The following is a 15,808-nucleotide window of genomic DNA, read 5'->3' on the forward strand; positions in this document are numbered from 1 at the left end:
TATCATTCAAGTACAAAGATTATACAAATTCTCCAGGCCTCCGCCTGTCACCCAATGCTTAGTTGCCCCTTAACAGTTGATTTCCGTCAGTCAGAGTTGATGAAGTGTACCGTTATGATTCTAGGACCATCCATTTCATTTTAAACACGTTGAAGAGTTGGTCCTGTCAAATTTCTGATATATTGCCTGGTCTAAGTCCTTCAACAAGCCCTTTGTGATTTGTCCGGTTGGTCCTTCCTTCGGGCGCTACAGAGAAATTATTCAACTTGGTCCCCATAGGCACACTTTTGGGACAAATAACGTCATAAATCTCTTATATTTTTCAGTTCTTAGATTCTCATAATTATTTAAGCTTGAATAAAATATCAAAAGCACCATTTCTCCACTTTCTTCGACTGGCAATAGATCTGCTATTCATCATCCTCCAGGAAACTGTAGCGGTCACCCCTAAACAGGGCTCCCGTCATGATCTACATGGCTAGACAAATGTTTTTTTCCAGGTGGTTCAGCTATTCTCGCTACACTAGTGTCATACATCTCTTGACAAGTAAAGGGATTCGACAAAAGAAAAAGAAAAACTATAGGTTTATAGAATTATATCCTTCTATTTGGAAGCTCAACAAAAAACCCTAAAGTCCACTAAAAATATATACCAATCACATACTGCATGACATGCATTTCACAAAAGTTCCAAAGCCCAATTACGTCTTTCCAACAGATGAAGAAGTAGAAAACGTCATCGGTACTGAGAACAACCGCCTGAAAAGTGTATCATTATAGGTTCCTCCTGCCAAACATTGCCTAGCTTCATAGTTGCTTCTTTCAGTCAGTTAAAAGTAAAAACTGGAATTAAAATTAAACATAAAAGAAGATCAACAGAAACACCTGGAATAAACTGTCTGCTTGATGGTTCAGTACCTATAACACTATAACACAAGCATATATTCAATTACTTTGCATAATTAAAAAGATAAAACAATGAATGTGATATAGCACAATATTTCGTCAAAAATACAGGCACTTACAAACTCAATAGATCATTAACTATGAGCCACCTCAATGTTGGCTTCCTGGGTAGCAATCTTCACCACCATTTTCATTCACCTAGATGTGGAAGTTATGATATTTGCTCATTAAATGCCCGTGTTTGCTGGAAGTCCCCTTGTTTAAAATAGTCAACTATCAAAAACGTTTGCAATGTAACTAAATTCTATCAAAGGGAAAGGAAATAATTCTCAACTACCATGATTAATATGTGATTCAAAAGACGACAGTAATAGCTTACCTTCAGCAGCAGACCAGCAGAAATGGATTGATGCTGCAAAGCTACTTATTTTTTCACAGAGCTATTTATTGGCAGTACAAAGGCCAGAACAGAGTTGAAAATTTTTGCTGCAAAAAGAAGAAACGCTTGTGAGACCCACGATTCGATACTGCAAAGTATTTGCACATCATAATTGTAGTCTTTATGGACTATTAACGCAAAGCATGACATGGGTCCAGTACTACTCTGAGGGGCTTTCTGAATGCCTATGAGTTTTTTTTTTAACAGATAATCATGAAATATGAGTCTCTGTAAAACAGGATTTATGACAAACAGGGGGAGACCTATTTTCCATATCCAGGTATTATGACTTGTTAGATTGGGCAAAACAAATTGTATAGAAAACAGCCATACAACTATTTAGGAAAAAAAAAACTCCTTCATTTTGAGCTTTTTTTATAAAACTGTCCTGGTGAAACTTGTCAACCACGCAGCCCTTCAGACTTTTAGTTAAAATTTAAGGGGCAAAAGTATCAACGTTACAGTGGACCCTAGATGCATTTATAAGAGCATTTAGAGTTATTATAATTACTCACGGAAGTCTTTGTTGGGTTAAAGTCAAGAAAATATTTGTTAAAAACATGAGTTTAGGTTTATTACAATGCTGCACCAGGAGAGGTCATTTCGACACCGGAAATGAGCAAATTTCCATATTAAAGCTTTCAGAAAAGATCATTTTTTGTAGGGAGGAGAAGATCATGTTGATTTACGGATATCCCATTAATTGTGAACTGATGGTTTAATTGTGCCTACAAATTCACAGGTTCAGATTCCTCGGCTCTTATGTTGATATCCAGGAATTCTCAGAATCAACCAAATCTATGAATTACATAACATGAAAAAAAAAGTCCAAACTAAGATAAAATTACCAAACTGCCTTTCAACTTGGGTAAATAAAAAAGCTCCTCTTAATGCAATGTATTTTAAAAAGTACAACATAATGTCCCCTGACTTAGGAAAGCTAATGAAATATGTTCTAATATTTCAAGTACAAGAAGACACCTCACTGTTTTACAAAGCAAAGTCTGAACAATTACAGTAACTATAGAGAAAACACTAAGGACAATTCTGTCTTCCTCTAAAGTGGATTACAGGTCTTTCCAAAGTCAACCTTCCTGCCTCACATTCTGACAATTTTTAAGCTTTTACACTATGGTATCATAAAGTTACTGGTCCACATTATCATAAAAGAAACTTGTATATAAAAAAGAGAATTCAAACAAACTGCACCACAAATATTATTTGATTAAGTTGGTATGAGGATGCACAATAAAGACATGAAGCCATGTCCCAAAGAACCATGAAAAAGGAGGGTGAAACCTTGAGCTAAAATGGAGGAAAGCTGAGAAAATGGATTCTAGAAAGCTTGAAGTTGCTAAAGCCGCCTTCAGTAGGAAAGATTAATGGTAAGAATTTCCAATTATTGCTTACATATCACACTTAGGAGAAGAAAGGAATCTAGAACTTTTCACTATCAGGGGTCAACTTTTTCCGACACATAAAATATTCTAACTCCGTGTCTGGAATTGGTAGAAAGTCCGCTGTTTTCCCTCAATTTATGTTGGGTTGGTTCAGAAATGTAGTTTGTGAGTGCAGTCATTTGAAGTAAACATACTGAAGGTGGGGAAATTAGCACTGAAAATATTTAATTGCACTTGGAGGTTAAAGATGAGATGCATCAATGGGCCAAAAACCAAAATAACCAAGATCAAGTCCAAACAAAACAGCCAGGAAGTACTACAACACGTGAAAGGAAGCTAGAAAAGCAAAAGTGGGGAACATCCTTGCATGTAATATCCAAGAGCTAGAAAAGATTGATAAAAGAAAAGCATCGAAATAACTTCAACGATCAGATAAAAATTGAATGTCTGTCACTAGTTGCAGACATGCTGAGGCTTTTAGATAGGCCACATGCACTTAGTAATTGTGATTCACTCAATATCCCCAATCTTGTAGGGGAAAAATAATCTCGTAGCTCACCAACCCTTCTATATTGTGCAGCAAGATCAGTCACCACTTGCATGATATGCTACTCCCATATGCTATCAGTAACCTCCTCGATCAAGTTAAGGATGTAGTCACTGTCGTGCACACTATCTGAAGTATTAACTTGTGGAAGAATGATTTAGTCACAATATGTAAGGAATTTTGCTTCACCTGGTCGAATGGGGCCATCACACATTAATGTCAATCCGTATGTGGGTCACTCGCGCTATCTATGCCTCCAATTCATTTCTATTCTCGTCAAGTAACTCACCTTATGTCCCTCAGACCAAGCAGATCAACACCCTGCCTTTTAGATGGCGTCAATCATGTTGCAATAGTAGGCGTCGTATATGGCATTTGCTAAGATGTGGCTAAAGTTGAACCACTTTCAATAGCCCTCCACACATCCTTCTTTTTGTCCTTCAACATGTTATCAGTTCGTTGTTGCTTTCTATTTCTACTCGAGAAGGCATGTGGATCCAAATCTACAATTGTCACCCCAGATGTTGGCACACCCCTACTCTTCTTACCTTTCCTACCATTGAAGGTCCCAATCATGGATGCCATCTAGCTAGCTAGCACATGGTACTCTGACTGACTGGGTCCTCCCTTCAAACTATGGGGGTCCAAATTCAGTTATGTGCTTGTCGATCTCATCCATCCCCTATTGCTCCTCTCCACTGGCCCAGATGGCAGCCCGAATTTGGGCATTCTCCATATCATCTGGGTTGGAGACCTCATAATCTGCTGGATCTATGCAGTGACAGAACGGCGGCCCTGTTGCCCTCCTATCCAACTTGGCCTATTTACTTGTGACTTTTCCCATTTATGAAGTCTCGAAAAGCATGTCTGAAAAGCTGACTAACCTTTGGGGACATTGCAAGCCGTAACATCAGGATATCCACCAACCAAGTGTTCATTCAACATGATGATCCCATCCCTCTCCACTCAAATGAATACCACTTTCACCTCCAATGATGACAGCCACTTACTATCTTATCCATGGTACACTGTACCGGCCCGAACCGGACTGTATAGGATGTACCATACCGTACCAGTATCCGGTGCGGATGGCATGCCTACACTCGGTATGCCAAAATACTGTGCTAGTGTGGCACTGGTATGGGGCCCGACACCGAGATGGCGAACATTGATCTTACCTATTGTCCCTATATATTATTTCTTACTTTTCTTTATTTTTAGCTTCATTGCAGACCATTTAATACTGAAATTTTTAAAACCATGCATTTTCAACCACAAAATGTAGCATCGATTATCACTAATTTGTATCTATGAATTATCCATGATTTTTCATGGATTAATTTTTTTAATTTAACATTTCACAAAAATAGAAAAATTTCAAACATTCCTAAAAATTTGCTAGCTATCCCAAAATTTACTTCTAGTTATATTTATATAACATTTTTAAATTAAATCCATAAAAAATGTATAAATTGCATAAGTATCAAAAAATATGATACATGCTCCAAAGAACATGTATGAAATATCTTTACATGCAAGTAAAATATTATTTGAATAAAAATAATATTTAATTTAAATAAATTATCAAAAATTAAATTTTAATTATAACTAATATAGCCTTTTATAGCAAGTACCACATATATTCTCAACCTATATTAAGTAAGTAGCCTAACTGATCTAGAAATTACTTTAAAATTGGGATTTAATCAAGAAGCAATTAATATGCAGAAAATTAATCAAATTATTGTGAAAAAGATAGCAGATAACATGCTAGAATCGAGCATGACACTAATATTTGGAATTGAAGATCTCTTTTATTTTTTACAAATTTTTATTTAAAAAATATTTTTAATAAAAAATAAATATCAAAATATAAAAATTTATTGTATTGCATAGATCTACTATATATCACAAAATCATGCCAAAATATAAAATTTTAGTATGATTTTTTAGTGAACTGAGGATCTACCCTCCTTATCCCCTCTCTCTCTCCCCCCCCTTTCTTTTTTCTCTCTTTTTCCTCTCCTACATTGATCAGAGGTGAAACAAAGGAGAAAAAAGGTGAGGCGACCTTTTCTCCCTCAATTATAGAGGGAGAGGGCTCAATTGAGCCCGAATAGGCTCTTCTTGAGCTGAACTGCCTAAGCCAGTTCAATTATAAGTGTTTCAACTTGAGGAGGATTTGTTAGCATCAGTTCAGGTTCCATTTTGTACCAAAACCATCAACCATCCTAGTTCATAGGCGGTACAGTACTACTGATCGAACTGGATGGTTTTGCTTGGTATCGTACAACACAGACATAGTAATAGAACTCAAAATGGGCTAGGCCGGGCAACACCCTTACCTGAGCCCGGCCCAAAAAAATTTTCGGGCTTCAAGTTAAGCTTAGGCCCAAAATTTTTTTCCAAACCTCAGACCATGCCCAACTCGGGCCTAAACCCAAGCTTAGTCCAAAGCCCAGATGGGCATGACCCAACCGAGCTCGACCAGGCCAAATGGCTCAACTTGACCCAAATTCCAAATCCTAATCCTCTTTTCCAATTTGACCTAGTAGTCGTTCCAGGTATAGTAGTCGCATACAAACTGGACAGTGATCCCCTAGTCCCTCTTAAGGTCCATGTAGTCCATCATGGCACCAGCCCAATCCCTCCAATAGACCTTGTGGATCACATGAATCCTCCTAGAGGACCCTCTTGATGAGAATCATCTTCCTAGAGTTGATGTGGGCAAGGATCTCGATATTCCTTACCCTTTGCATCGCCTCCTTCCATCATGCTTCCTCCTTGGCCCGTGTTGCACTCAATGTCGCTAGCCCCTGCCTATTGCCAAGAGGGGCACTATTGAGGATGAGGATGGCGAGAGGGCAGAGTAGGGAGAGGGCCTTCCTATCTGCCCAACGGAGCAACTAGGGCACAAACGAGAGAGAAAGAGAGGGACTAAGGCAAGAGAGAGAAGAAAGAGGAGAAAAGGGGAGGAGCAGATAAGGCAAAAGCGAGAGAAAGGGAAAGGCTAAGGGGTTGGGTTGGATTTGAAGATTGGGTTTGGGTTAATCAATTAACTTAGATTTAGGGGTTTAAGTGCAGGTCGGGTCAAACTTAATAATCTGAGCCTGGTTCAGGTCGAGTTTCAAGCTTAGCCTCAAGTTGGACCCAAGCTCCAAGCAAGGCCCGAGCAAGCCTTATTTCTAGGCCTACAACCGATCCAAACATTCTTGGGCCAATTCCAAAGCCCAACCTGAAGCCAGCTCGACCCGACAAACCTCATGTTGACCCGGGCCTATTTCCAGTCCTACATAATAAATGCACACTTCCTTGCTTCCCATTAGTAGTATGTCTATTAAAGCCTCAAGTGCGTGTTGACAAAGTGGAGAAAATCCAGAAAGAGATTATTTAGGAAGGAATCAAAAGTGTTAAGAACCGTAACTTGGTAAGTTGGAAACCACTTCAAAGATCTACAAGTGATGACAAGTCTAAGATTTGTCTAAAAGAATGATATTTTTGCCCACATCCTAGTTTCAATCTACCAAACTCTAATAGAAAACTGTATGGGTATATACTGTTTCAACCACTTGTTAGCAAAATCTAAACAAATGCAAAAGAAAGAAATTGATTTTATCCAACTAGTACAAAGCATTGCTGCAACAATGGATAATTAAGTATGACTGAAAGGGCAGTCTTAATTAAGATTCATGATTCTTGATCTTGTATGCCAGACTGCTAAATTAATTTTTTAAAAAATATCAATGCATATCAATATATCCCTGGGAATACTAATTGAAATTACTACTAGGCAAATTTTGGAATTTGGAGGAAGGACCAATGTTAACCAAACATGTATGTTTATGCGCCATTTGCAGGCAGATTTGTCAGATGGAGGACCCTTCTACAACTAAATTTAACTCTTAAAAAGCAATATGATGACCTTGAGCTCAGGGAAAAGCCTGTAAAACCCTAACACCAAATCTTTTGATATTGGCTGCTCACAAAGAGGAACTCTTGAGGACTCTTATAAAAATATTGCAGAAACTAGGAGTGGCAGTTTCTGGCCTTAACCCGCCAAAAGAATCAAAATAAATGGGTACTGGGTGAGAGTTTGCAATAAATAGATCAAGCTTGGATTGCTAAGACCAACCAAGTGATAAATGGTCAGGTTTGGGTTTGACCCCCACGCTCAATAAATCATAATGTGTTGGACAAACCCTTAAAACCTAGCCCCTAGGCCCATAGGACAACGGCCATAGTGGGATGGATCAATGGATAGTTGTAGCTTGGTTCAGGTTATCAGAAACACTGTGCAGTTAATAGATAGAAGAACACAAATATTTTAATATAAAATTGAAGCAAATAGCGCGTTTATGATTTACTATGTTTTCTTCTCCAATTAAATTTCTTCTTTCACTTTATTCTGGCACCCAACCATCAGTCTCTTCTTCTTGGCTCCATTTTGCTTTCATTTTTTTAAAGCACATAACTAATAAGTAAAGCTATAAGTGGGTCCGTGAGTTGGGTATGAGTTTCTACAAATAAATGGATCGGGCATGGGTCTTTTTAACATGGCTATTAATTGGTCAGGTATGGGCTGAGGTTATTTACCAACCTAAATTTGATCCAACCTGAAATTGACCTAACCCAACTAATTGCAAGCACTAGAAAAAACATTGTCTGGATATGCATACAAGATCAAGAATCACCAATAGCTAATTTTGCAGATGTGTAATAACTAAATGAAGATGGCAATTGTACTGATCTTCTTATCGATCTCATAGAAGCCCACATTCCTACTAAGAAGAAAATATGCATGTTTGAAGATAATGTTCATTTCATCAGCTTAAACTTCACTCTTTTTTTAAGAGAGTTTATTGTTGACAGAGACCACAGTATGCTATTGCACGTGCTTGTCACAGCCAGCCCCAGAAAGAGTGGAATTAGTTTGATGGTAAGGGAATTCTAGAATATTTTATCATGTCGCTATCATTGAAGCAGCAGCATAAGCTCCTTGAAACTTATATGTGTCATGTTGTAGAGATGGTGAATCAGTGAATCATCATATTCATTGTGTAATAACTAGGCACTTTGACCTTATTTCTCAAGCTATTGGTGATCCTGATCATCTCTGAATGACAACATGGATGTCCTCGTTTGATCATTTGGAGTTCAGATGGTTTTTACAATTCTGGTCCAAAGAATGATAAGAATTTTAAAAAGACTCCTAACATAGACAAAATAAAGTTATCACATGGTGAAAAAACAGTAGAAAATTTTTCAACAACCTGACTTCCAATGATGCCACAAATTGAAGAGAATATAAACCTATGTTATTGAGTAATAATAAACATACTTGTCCATGCATATCAGCAACTAAACCAGTACTCAAGGGTTCTGTCTTTATCACAATATCTGCAAGGTACTCCAGTTATGAAAGGAGGCTTGGGGCCTCCTCACTTGAATAGATATCTTCATGGTTCAGAATCATTAGAAAGCAATCCTGTTTAAAAAATGAGAAGGAACTCTGATACCGCTTGGATCAATTTGCAATCCAATGGAAGTGGGAGAAAAGACAAGATAAGTTTCTTGTGCAAGGAGGAAGATAACTTTCATTCAAATACTTGGATGCCTTCTCATTACAATTCATGACTATTTATAGGCAAATCATGGGTAACATGAAAAGACAAAAGAAAATGAAAGGTCAAAAGTCACCTTAATATGGGTAACTCACACAATAAAAGACATCAAAACCAACTAAATTCTCTTAGGAAATTTAAAAGGTCAAAAGACACCTGCCTCTTGAAATATCTATAACTTTCCAACCATAACTCAGATTTTAATGTTCTTAGGCTTGTTGGAAAGAAGAGAAAGAGACCTGAAACCTTTATGCTAATAACTTTTCTAAATTCGGCCATTTAATACTCTAAAAATGGCATGCAAGTTGTCTGACGTTCATGCATCTGCATCATACTCCCCCGGTTGAAGCTCAACTCATCTTCGAGTTGTCCAATGCCTCTTCTTTATCATGAGATGGAATTAGATCAGAAATATTGAAGGTAGCAGAAACTCCATAGTCACCGGAAAGTTCAATTTGATAGGCATTTTCTCCAATACGCTTAAGAACTCGAAATGGTCCATCAGCACGATCTTGTAATTTGCTATATCTTCCATGGGGGAATCGTTCTTTACGAAGATGAATCCATACAAGGTCGCCTTCTTTAAATGATGCCGAGCGTCGATACTTATCAGCTCTCTCCTTAAACTTTTGATTGCTCTTCTCAATCTTGGATCGAACTTGCCCATGCATCTTTTTGATTTCATTAGCTCTTGCTTCTGCATCACCGCTAAATCGAACAACATGAGGAAGGGGAGCTAGATCAAGGGGGCCATTAGGATTGCACCCATAGACGATCTCAAAAGGACTAGCACCGGTAGTAGAACTACTTGAGCGGTTGTATGCAAACTCCGCTTGAGGAAGAATTAAGTCCCATTGCTTCTTGTTATTGCCCAAATAACTTCGAATAAGATTGCCAAGGCTTCGATTCACCACTTCCGTTTGACCATCGGTTTGTGGATGATGAGAAGAACTGAACTGAAGTTTGGTGCCCAATTTCGCCCAAAAAGTCCGCCAAAAGTGTCCTACAAATTTTGGATCTCGGTCCGAAGTGAAAGTCTTTGGAATGCCATGAAGTTTGACAATCTCTCGAAAATAAAGATCAGCAATTTTAGATGCATCATAGGTCTTCTCGCAAGGTACAAAATGTGCCATGTTAGAGAATCGATCAACAACCACCATGACCGAATCCTTTCCACGTTGAGTGCGAGGAAGACCAAGAACGAAATCAATACTTACATCCTCCCATGGAGCTTGAGGTATAGGAAGAGAAGTATAAAGGCCGGTGTTTTGAGCTCGGCTTTTGGCAATATGGCATGTTCGACATAAGTTGACATGTCGCTCTACATCCTTTCTCATCTTCGGCCAAAAGAAATTTTCTTTGACAAGGATTAAAGTCTTGTCTCGGCCAAAGTGTCCTCCAAGTCCTCCATTATGGGCTTCTTTGATGATTGCTTGGCGAAGAGAGCAATTAGGAATATATAATTGGTTACCTTTAAATAAGTAACCTTCTTGAATTGAATAATCTTCATGAGGAGCATCACTGCATCGAGCCCAAATCTCACCAAAATAATCATCATTAGAATAGAGATCTTTGATGAAATCAAAACCGATTACCTTAATCTCCAAGGTTGACAAAGCATGTCTTCGACTAAGAGCATCCGCAACTTGATTGAGACTTCCGGCTTTATGACGGATGGTGAAGGTAAAAGATTGCAAAAATTCAATCCACTTGGCATGCCTTGCACTAAGCTTGTGTTGAGTATTGAGGAATCGCAAGGCTTCATGATCGGAGTAGAGAATAAATTCCTTAGTCACAAGATAGTGCCGCCAATGACGAAGAGCCTCAACAATAGCATAAAATTCTTTATCATATGTTGAATAGTTCTTTCGCCCATCTCCAAGTTTGGCACTAAAGAAGGCAATAGGGCGTCCTTCTTGACTAAGCACTGCGCCAATGCCCACATTAGAGGCATCACAATCCACCTCGAAAACTTTTTCAAAATATGGCAAGGCAAGGATAGGGGCCGTTGTCATTAATACCTTAAGCTTCTCAAAACTTTCTTGAGCCTCCATAGTCCATTGATAGGATCCACGTTTCAAACAATTTGTGATGGGGGCCATAATAGAACTAAAATGTCGTATAAACCTTCGATAAAATGTGGCCAACCCATGAAAGCTCCAGATCTCGTGAATGGTACGAGGTACCGACCAACTAGAGATAGCTTCAATCTTCTTAGGATCAACTTTGATGCCGTTGGCGGTGACCATATAACCCAAAAATATTAGGCTATCGGTCAAGAAGTCGCATTTGCGAAGGTTGACATAGAGCTTCTCCTTTCGCAACATCATAAAAATTTGTCTAAGATGCTCCAAGTGTTGCTCTTGATATCTGCTATAGACCAAAATGTCGTCAAAGTAAACAACGACAAATTTACCTATATAAGGCTTGAAGATTTGATTCATGAGGTGCATGAATGTACTTGGTGCATTAGAGAGCCCAAATGGCATCACAAGCCATTCATATAGTCCATCTCTTGTCTTGAATGCCGTCTTCCATTCGTCACCCGGTCTCATGCAAATTTGATGATAGCCACTTCGAAGATCAAGCTTGGAGAAGATGCAAGCGCCGAGGGATAGAAAAACGGTATTTGATGGTGATCTTGTTAACAGCTCGGCTATCAATACACATGCGCCATGTTCCATCCTTTTTGGGGACAAGTAAGGCAGGAACCGCACATGGACTCATGCTTTCATGTACCAAGCCTTTGGCCACCAACTCGTTCACTTGTCTTTGCAATTCTTCATGCTCCTTGGGACTCATTCTATATGCCGCCTTGTTTGGTAAAGTTGCACCTGGCATAAGATCAATGCAATGTTGAATTTCTCTCATTGGTGGAAGATCAGATGGAATTTCATCGGGAGTCACATCTCGGAATTCCTGCAAAAAAGAAGTAATCTTGGGTGGCAATAAATTGCCCTCCGGATTAGATTCCACCACTATAAGAGCATATGCTTGGGAGGCTTCTCGAATTTCAACTTCAAACTCTGCCATGGACAAAAAGGTACTTCCCTCTCCCTTAATGGGTTTGGGTGTGTTGTCCATTTTTGAAGGACCAAGGGTTATTTTGACACCATCCTTCAAGAATGCATAAGTATTTTTGTATCCATCATGAACAACCCTTCTATCAAATAACCATGGCCTCCCCAAAAGTAAATGGCAAGCATCCATAGGAACCACGTCACACCATATTTCATCACGGTAATTTTTCCCAATTGAAAATTGAACAAGGCAACGTTGGGAAATTTTTACCTCATTTCCTTTCTTGAGCCAAGAAAGAGAATATGGGTGGTGGTGAGGTTTTGTCCTGAGTTTCAACTTCTCCACCATCTCCATTGAGACGCAATTCTCGCAACTTCCTCCATCGATAATAACATTGCAAATTTTGCCATGAGCCGTACATCGAGTATGAAAGATGTTGTGCCGGAGCCACATGTGATCATCTTCGCTTCGTATTGAATTTAGGGTTCGACGGACCACAAGAGCTTCACCATGATCACTATATGTGATGTCTCCTTTAATTTCATCATATATAGAATCTGACTCATTTTCTTCACTATCACCTTCTTCGGCAAAAGAAACCACTCTTCTATTTGGACACTCAGAAGCAATGTGCCCATAGCCAGAACACTTGAAACATTGAGGTCGAGATGATGTTGGCCGAGAAGAAGATGAAGCATCTTTTTTCACCATCGTGGTTGGCTTAGATGTAGAAGATGAATGAGATTGCGATGCACTCCCCCGGTTAGGAATGCCCTCACGCTTGAAATTTCGGCCTCCAGGAGCATTTGTTAAACCCTTTTCTCGCCGTTGTTGAAGTTGGCGTTCCACCTTAGTAGCAAGTTTAATAACATCATTAAGAGAAATAAAAGAATGGAGGTGTACCATATCATGGATGTCACGCCTCAATCCGCTAAGGTAATGAGCTATTGTTTGCTCTTCGGCCTCTGCTACACCACAACGAACCATAAGATTGTCGAACTCTTCAGTGTACTCCTCCACGGTTCGCATCCCTTGAGTGAATTGATACATAGTGAGAAATGCATCTTGAAGGTAATTTTCGGAAAGGTACTTTTTGCGAAGCTCTTTCTTCATTTTCTCCCAAGTACGAATCTTGGTTTTGCCCTCCTTTGCTCTTTGCAACTTGAGGCGCTCCCACCATATTGATGCATGCTTTCGAAGCTTGATGGCTACAATCTTCACTTTAAGCTCATTGGGGACCTCTTTGTAGTCAAAGATCCGCTCAACAGTGTTAAGCCAATCTAGAAAGATGTCGGGTTGCATTTTTTCTTCAAACTCAGAAATGTCTACCCTGATGTCTGGAAATCGAAATTGATGACGATGTTGGTGAGATGAAGAAGAGTTGCTCCTCCTACCACGACGTAAACTTTGGTCACGGAAGGTGTTGCGATCTTCTTCAGTGGTACCGCCGTCCTCTTCACTCGGGTTTTGCTCATAACGAGCCAACCTTTCGGTAAGATTTTGGACTTGCCGCCGCAACTCATCATTCTCTATGTCGCGAAGATCTCGCTCTCTACGAGGTTCTTCATCGCTAGAACGACTTTGGTTGCCTCGGCTTGCCATGGTTGGTTGAAGCTTGCGTCAACACCACCACGAGAAATGCGATAGGATTCCTCTCGAAACGTCAAGAGATGATAACCTCGCTCTGATACCACTTGATACCACTTGGATCAATTTGCAATCCAATGGAAGTGGGAGAAAAGACAAGATAAGTTTCTTGTGCAAGGAGGAAGATAACTTTCATTCAAATACTTGGATGCCTTCTCATTACAATTCATGACTATTTATAGGCAAATCATGGGTAACATGAAAAGACAAAAAAAAATGAAAGGTCAAAAGTCACCTTAATATGGGTAACTCACACAATAAAAGACATCAAAACCAACTAAATTCTCTTAGGGAATTTAAAAGGTCAAAAGACACCTGCCTCTTGAAATACCTATAACTTTCCAACCATAACTCGGATTTTAATGTTCTTAGGCTTGTTGGAAAGAAGAGAAAGAGACCTGAAACCTTTATGCTAATAACTTTTCTAAATTCGGCCATTTAATACTCTAAAAATGGCATGCAAGTTGTCTGACGTTCATGCATCTGCATCAAACTCCATCAATGGAGTGAGAATTAACAAAAGGAGGGACAGGCTTGAAATTGTCTTTTCTAACCAGTTCGGAGGTGAGGACAATACAGTAGTATAGAAAGTCAACATACAGTCTACAGAACCATGGGCAGCTAAAAAGGGAGAGGTCATCAATCATGATGGTGATGCAGCCTCTTCTGTATTCCTTTGCCCTGCTAGCTTCTATAACCCTCTGAAACTTACCACACGATTCAACAAAACCACCTTCAATGTCATTTCCCCAAGTCAGACCTATATTTCAAGAATCATTAGCTTAGCCGCATGATGAATTAACTTAGACATCACAGTAAAATGTCATCATTATGATGTTCACAAAGTGAAATAACACCAGTAGAGATCAAAGGACACAACAATAAAGACTCTGTAATTGATGGTTGGCAGCAATTTTCTTTACCTTCATACTTGCCTGGAAATTCTAGCTTAAGCATCTCAAGAAAGTGCAATTGATTGTTGTTCCTTTGTACTGATAGATTGCAACCCTGAATCAAACAGAATGTGCTATATTATTACTACTGTAATAATGTTCTGAAACAACCTGTGAAGGGAAAGAGCCACCAAAAAAGCAGGCATTAACTGTGAGAGAACAAAAACCAAACATAAGAAAACACCTGAAAAAAAATACATATGACAACTCACAAGGTAAAATTAAGTAACAAACTTTGATATCGGCAAATGATATACATGTATACACATGAATAATTTGATTGGCATGGGCATTATCTACTGTGTGAAAGAGAAAACAGGAAGCTATCGATGCTTGTGCAGATGTAAATCGTGTGTAATATTAAAACATGCTTATAGAGTGGAAGGCATAGAAAACAAGACAGTAGCATCATAAAGGTTTTGCAAAGGTTGAAATGACTTGTTTATCATATGAATTTCAAAATCTCCATCATGTTTCTCATTCTCAACATCCATAAGCATAAAATCCTTAACAAATATGAAATATATTCTTTAATTATCAAGTGATGATTAAAAGAGAAACGCATCTTTATGGTAGATCATCCTTTTGAAAGAAAATCAGAAGTCAGAATAATTAGGTAACTTAATCAACCTTTTATTCAGATCATAATTTCGCAAGGTGCAAAATCAATAGCTCTTGAATCATACTGAAGGCACCACATGCTTACAGTTTCTAAGTGAACCTTGTTAAATAGCAATATGTCCTTTCTGAACTTGTAAAAGAACACCAGTCAAATAGTCTTACAAGAATTGATTATCCAAGCCAGACAAGCACGAGAATAAGAAAAGGCAATAGAATGTACCTGGTTTGCTAATTTGACAAACCCTCTATAATTTTTCAATAAATATAGAAAGCTCTGAGTCCATTTTTTCCCTGTTATTCTTCCCTTCTTGATCAATCGATCCCTAGATTCATCACAACAAATATCAGCCACGTTGTTAAAACCAGTCACACGCTCGAATAATAGAATGCTGCCTCTGATACAGTTCCATATTTCAACAAAGATTTCACACCACCCAATCCAGTTCAAGAAATGCCTTCTACGAAAATAATGCCTAATCTCTTGATTTCCATTGGAAAATAAAAAAAAATATCCATCCCGTTGATCCTAACAACTGCATTACGTAAATCTAAGGAATCATCTTGATATCAACCGGTGGCTGAAGTCATATCTCCGTTGCTTACCTTCTCTGATAAAGAACTATTGATCTTGAGCCAGGTTAAATCTTGAACGG

General features: G+C 38.7%; 1 protein-coding gene across 1 annotated transcript; it reads right to left on the bottom strand.

Annotated features, from left to right (window-relative positions):
* Positions 1 to 1,024: 1,024 nt before the first annotated feature.
* On the bottom strand, positions 1,025 to 15,508 carry LOC103706731 (elongator complex protein 6-like). Its single transcript, XM_088713572.2, has 6 exons — positions 15,376 to 15,508; positions 14,505 to 14,589; positions 14,136 to 14,341; positions 8,631 to 8,777; positions 1,286 to 1,392; positions 1,025 to 1,161 (listed from the first exon to the last, which is right to left on the bottom strand). The coding sequence occupies exons 2-4, from the start codon at positions 14,536 to 14,538 to the stop codon at positions 8,706 to 8,708; spliced, it is 312 nt and encodes a 103-aa protein (XP_088569698.2). The 5' UTR covers positions 14,539 to 14,589; positions 15,376 to 15,508; the 3' UTR covers positions 1,025 to 1,161; positions 1,286 to 1,392; positions 8,631 to 8,705.
* Between the last annotated feature and the right edge of the window lie 300 nt (positions 15,509 to 15,808).

Source organism: Phoenix dactylifera, chromosome 17, assembly GCF_051530095.1.
Source record: "Phoenix dactylifera cultivar Ajwa chromosome 17, Ajwa_hap1_PhDact_Kaust_v1.1, whole genome shotgun sequence".
NCBI lineage: Eukaryota > Viridiplantae > Streptophyta > Magnoliopsida > Arecales > Arecaceae > Phoenix > Phoenix dactylifera.

Excerpts from the sequence above, each read along its gene's own strand:
- LOC103706731 (XM_088713572.2), bottom strand. The coding sequence starts at position 14,538 with ATGCTTAAGCTAGAATTTCCAGGCAAGTATGAAG. Across the intron at positions 14,342-14,504 it reads ATTTCCAGGCAAGTATGAAG|GTCTGACTTGGGGAAATGAC; the intron begins GTAAAGAAAATT and ends CTTGAAATATAG. Across the intron at positions 8,778-14,135 it reads TTGTCCTCACCTCCGAACTG|GATTGCTTTCTAATGATTCT; the intron begins GTTAGAAAAGAC and ends TTTTTTAAACAG.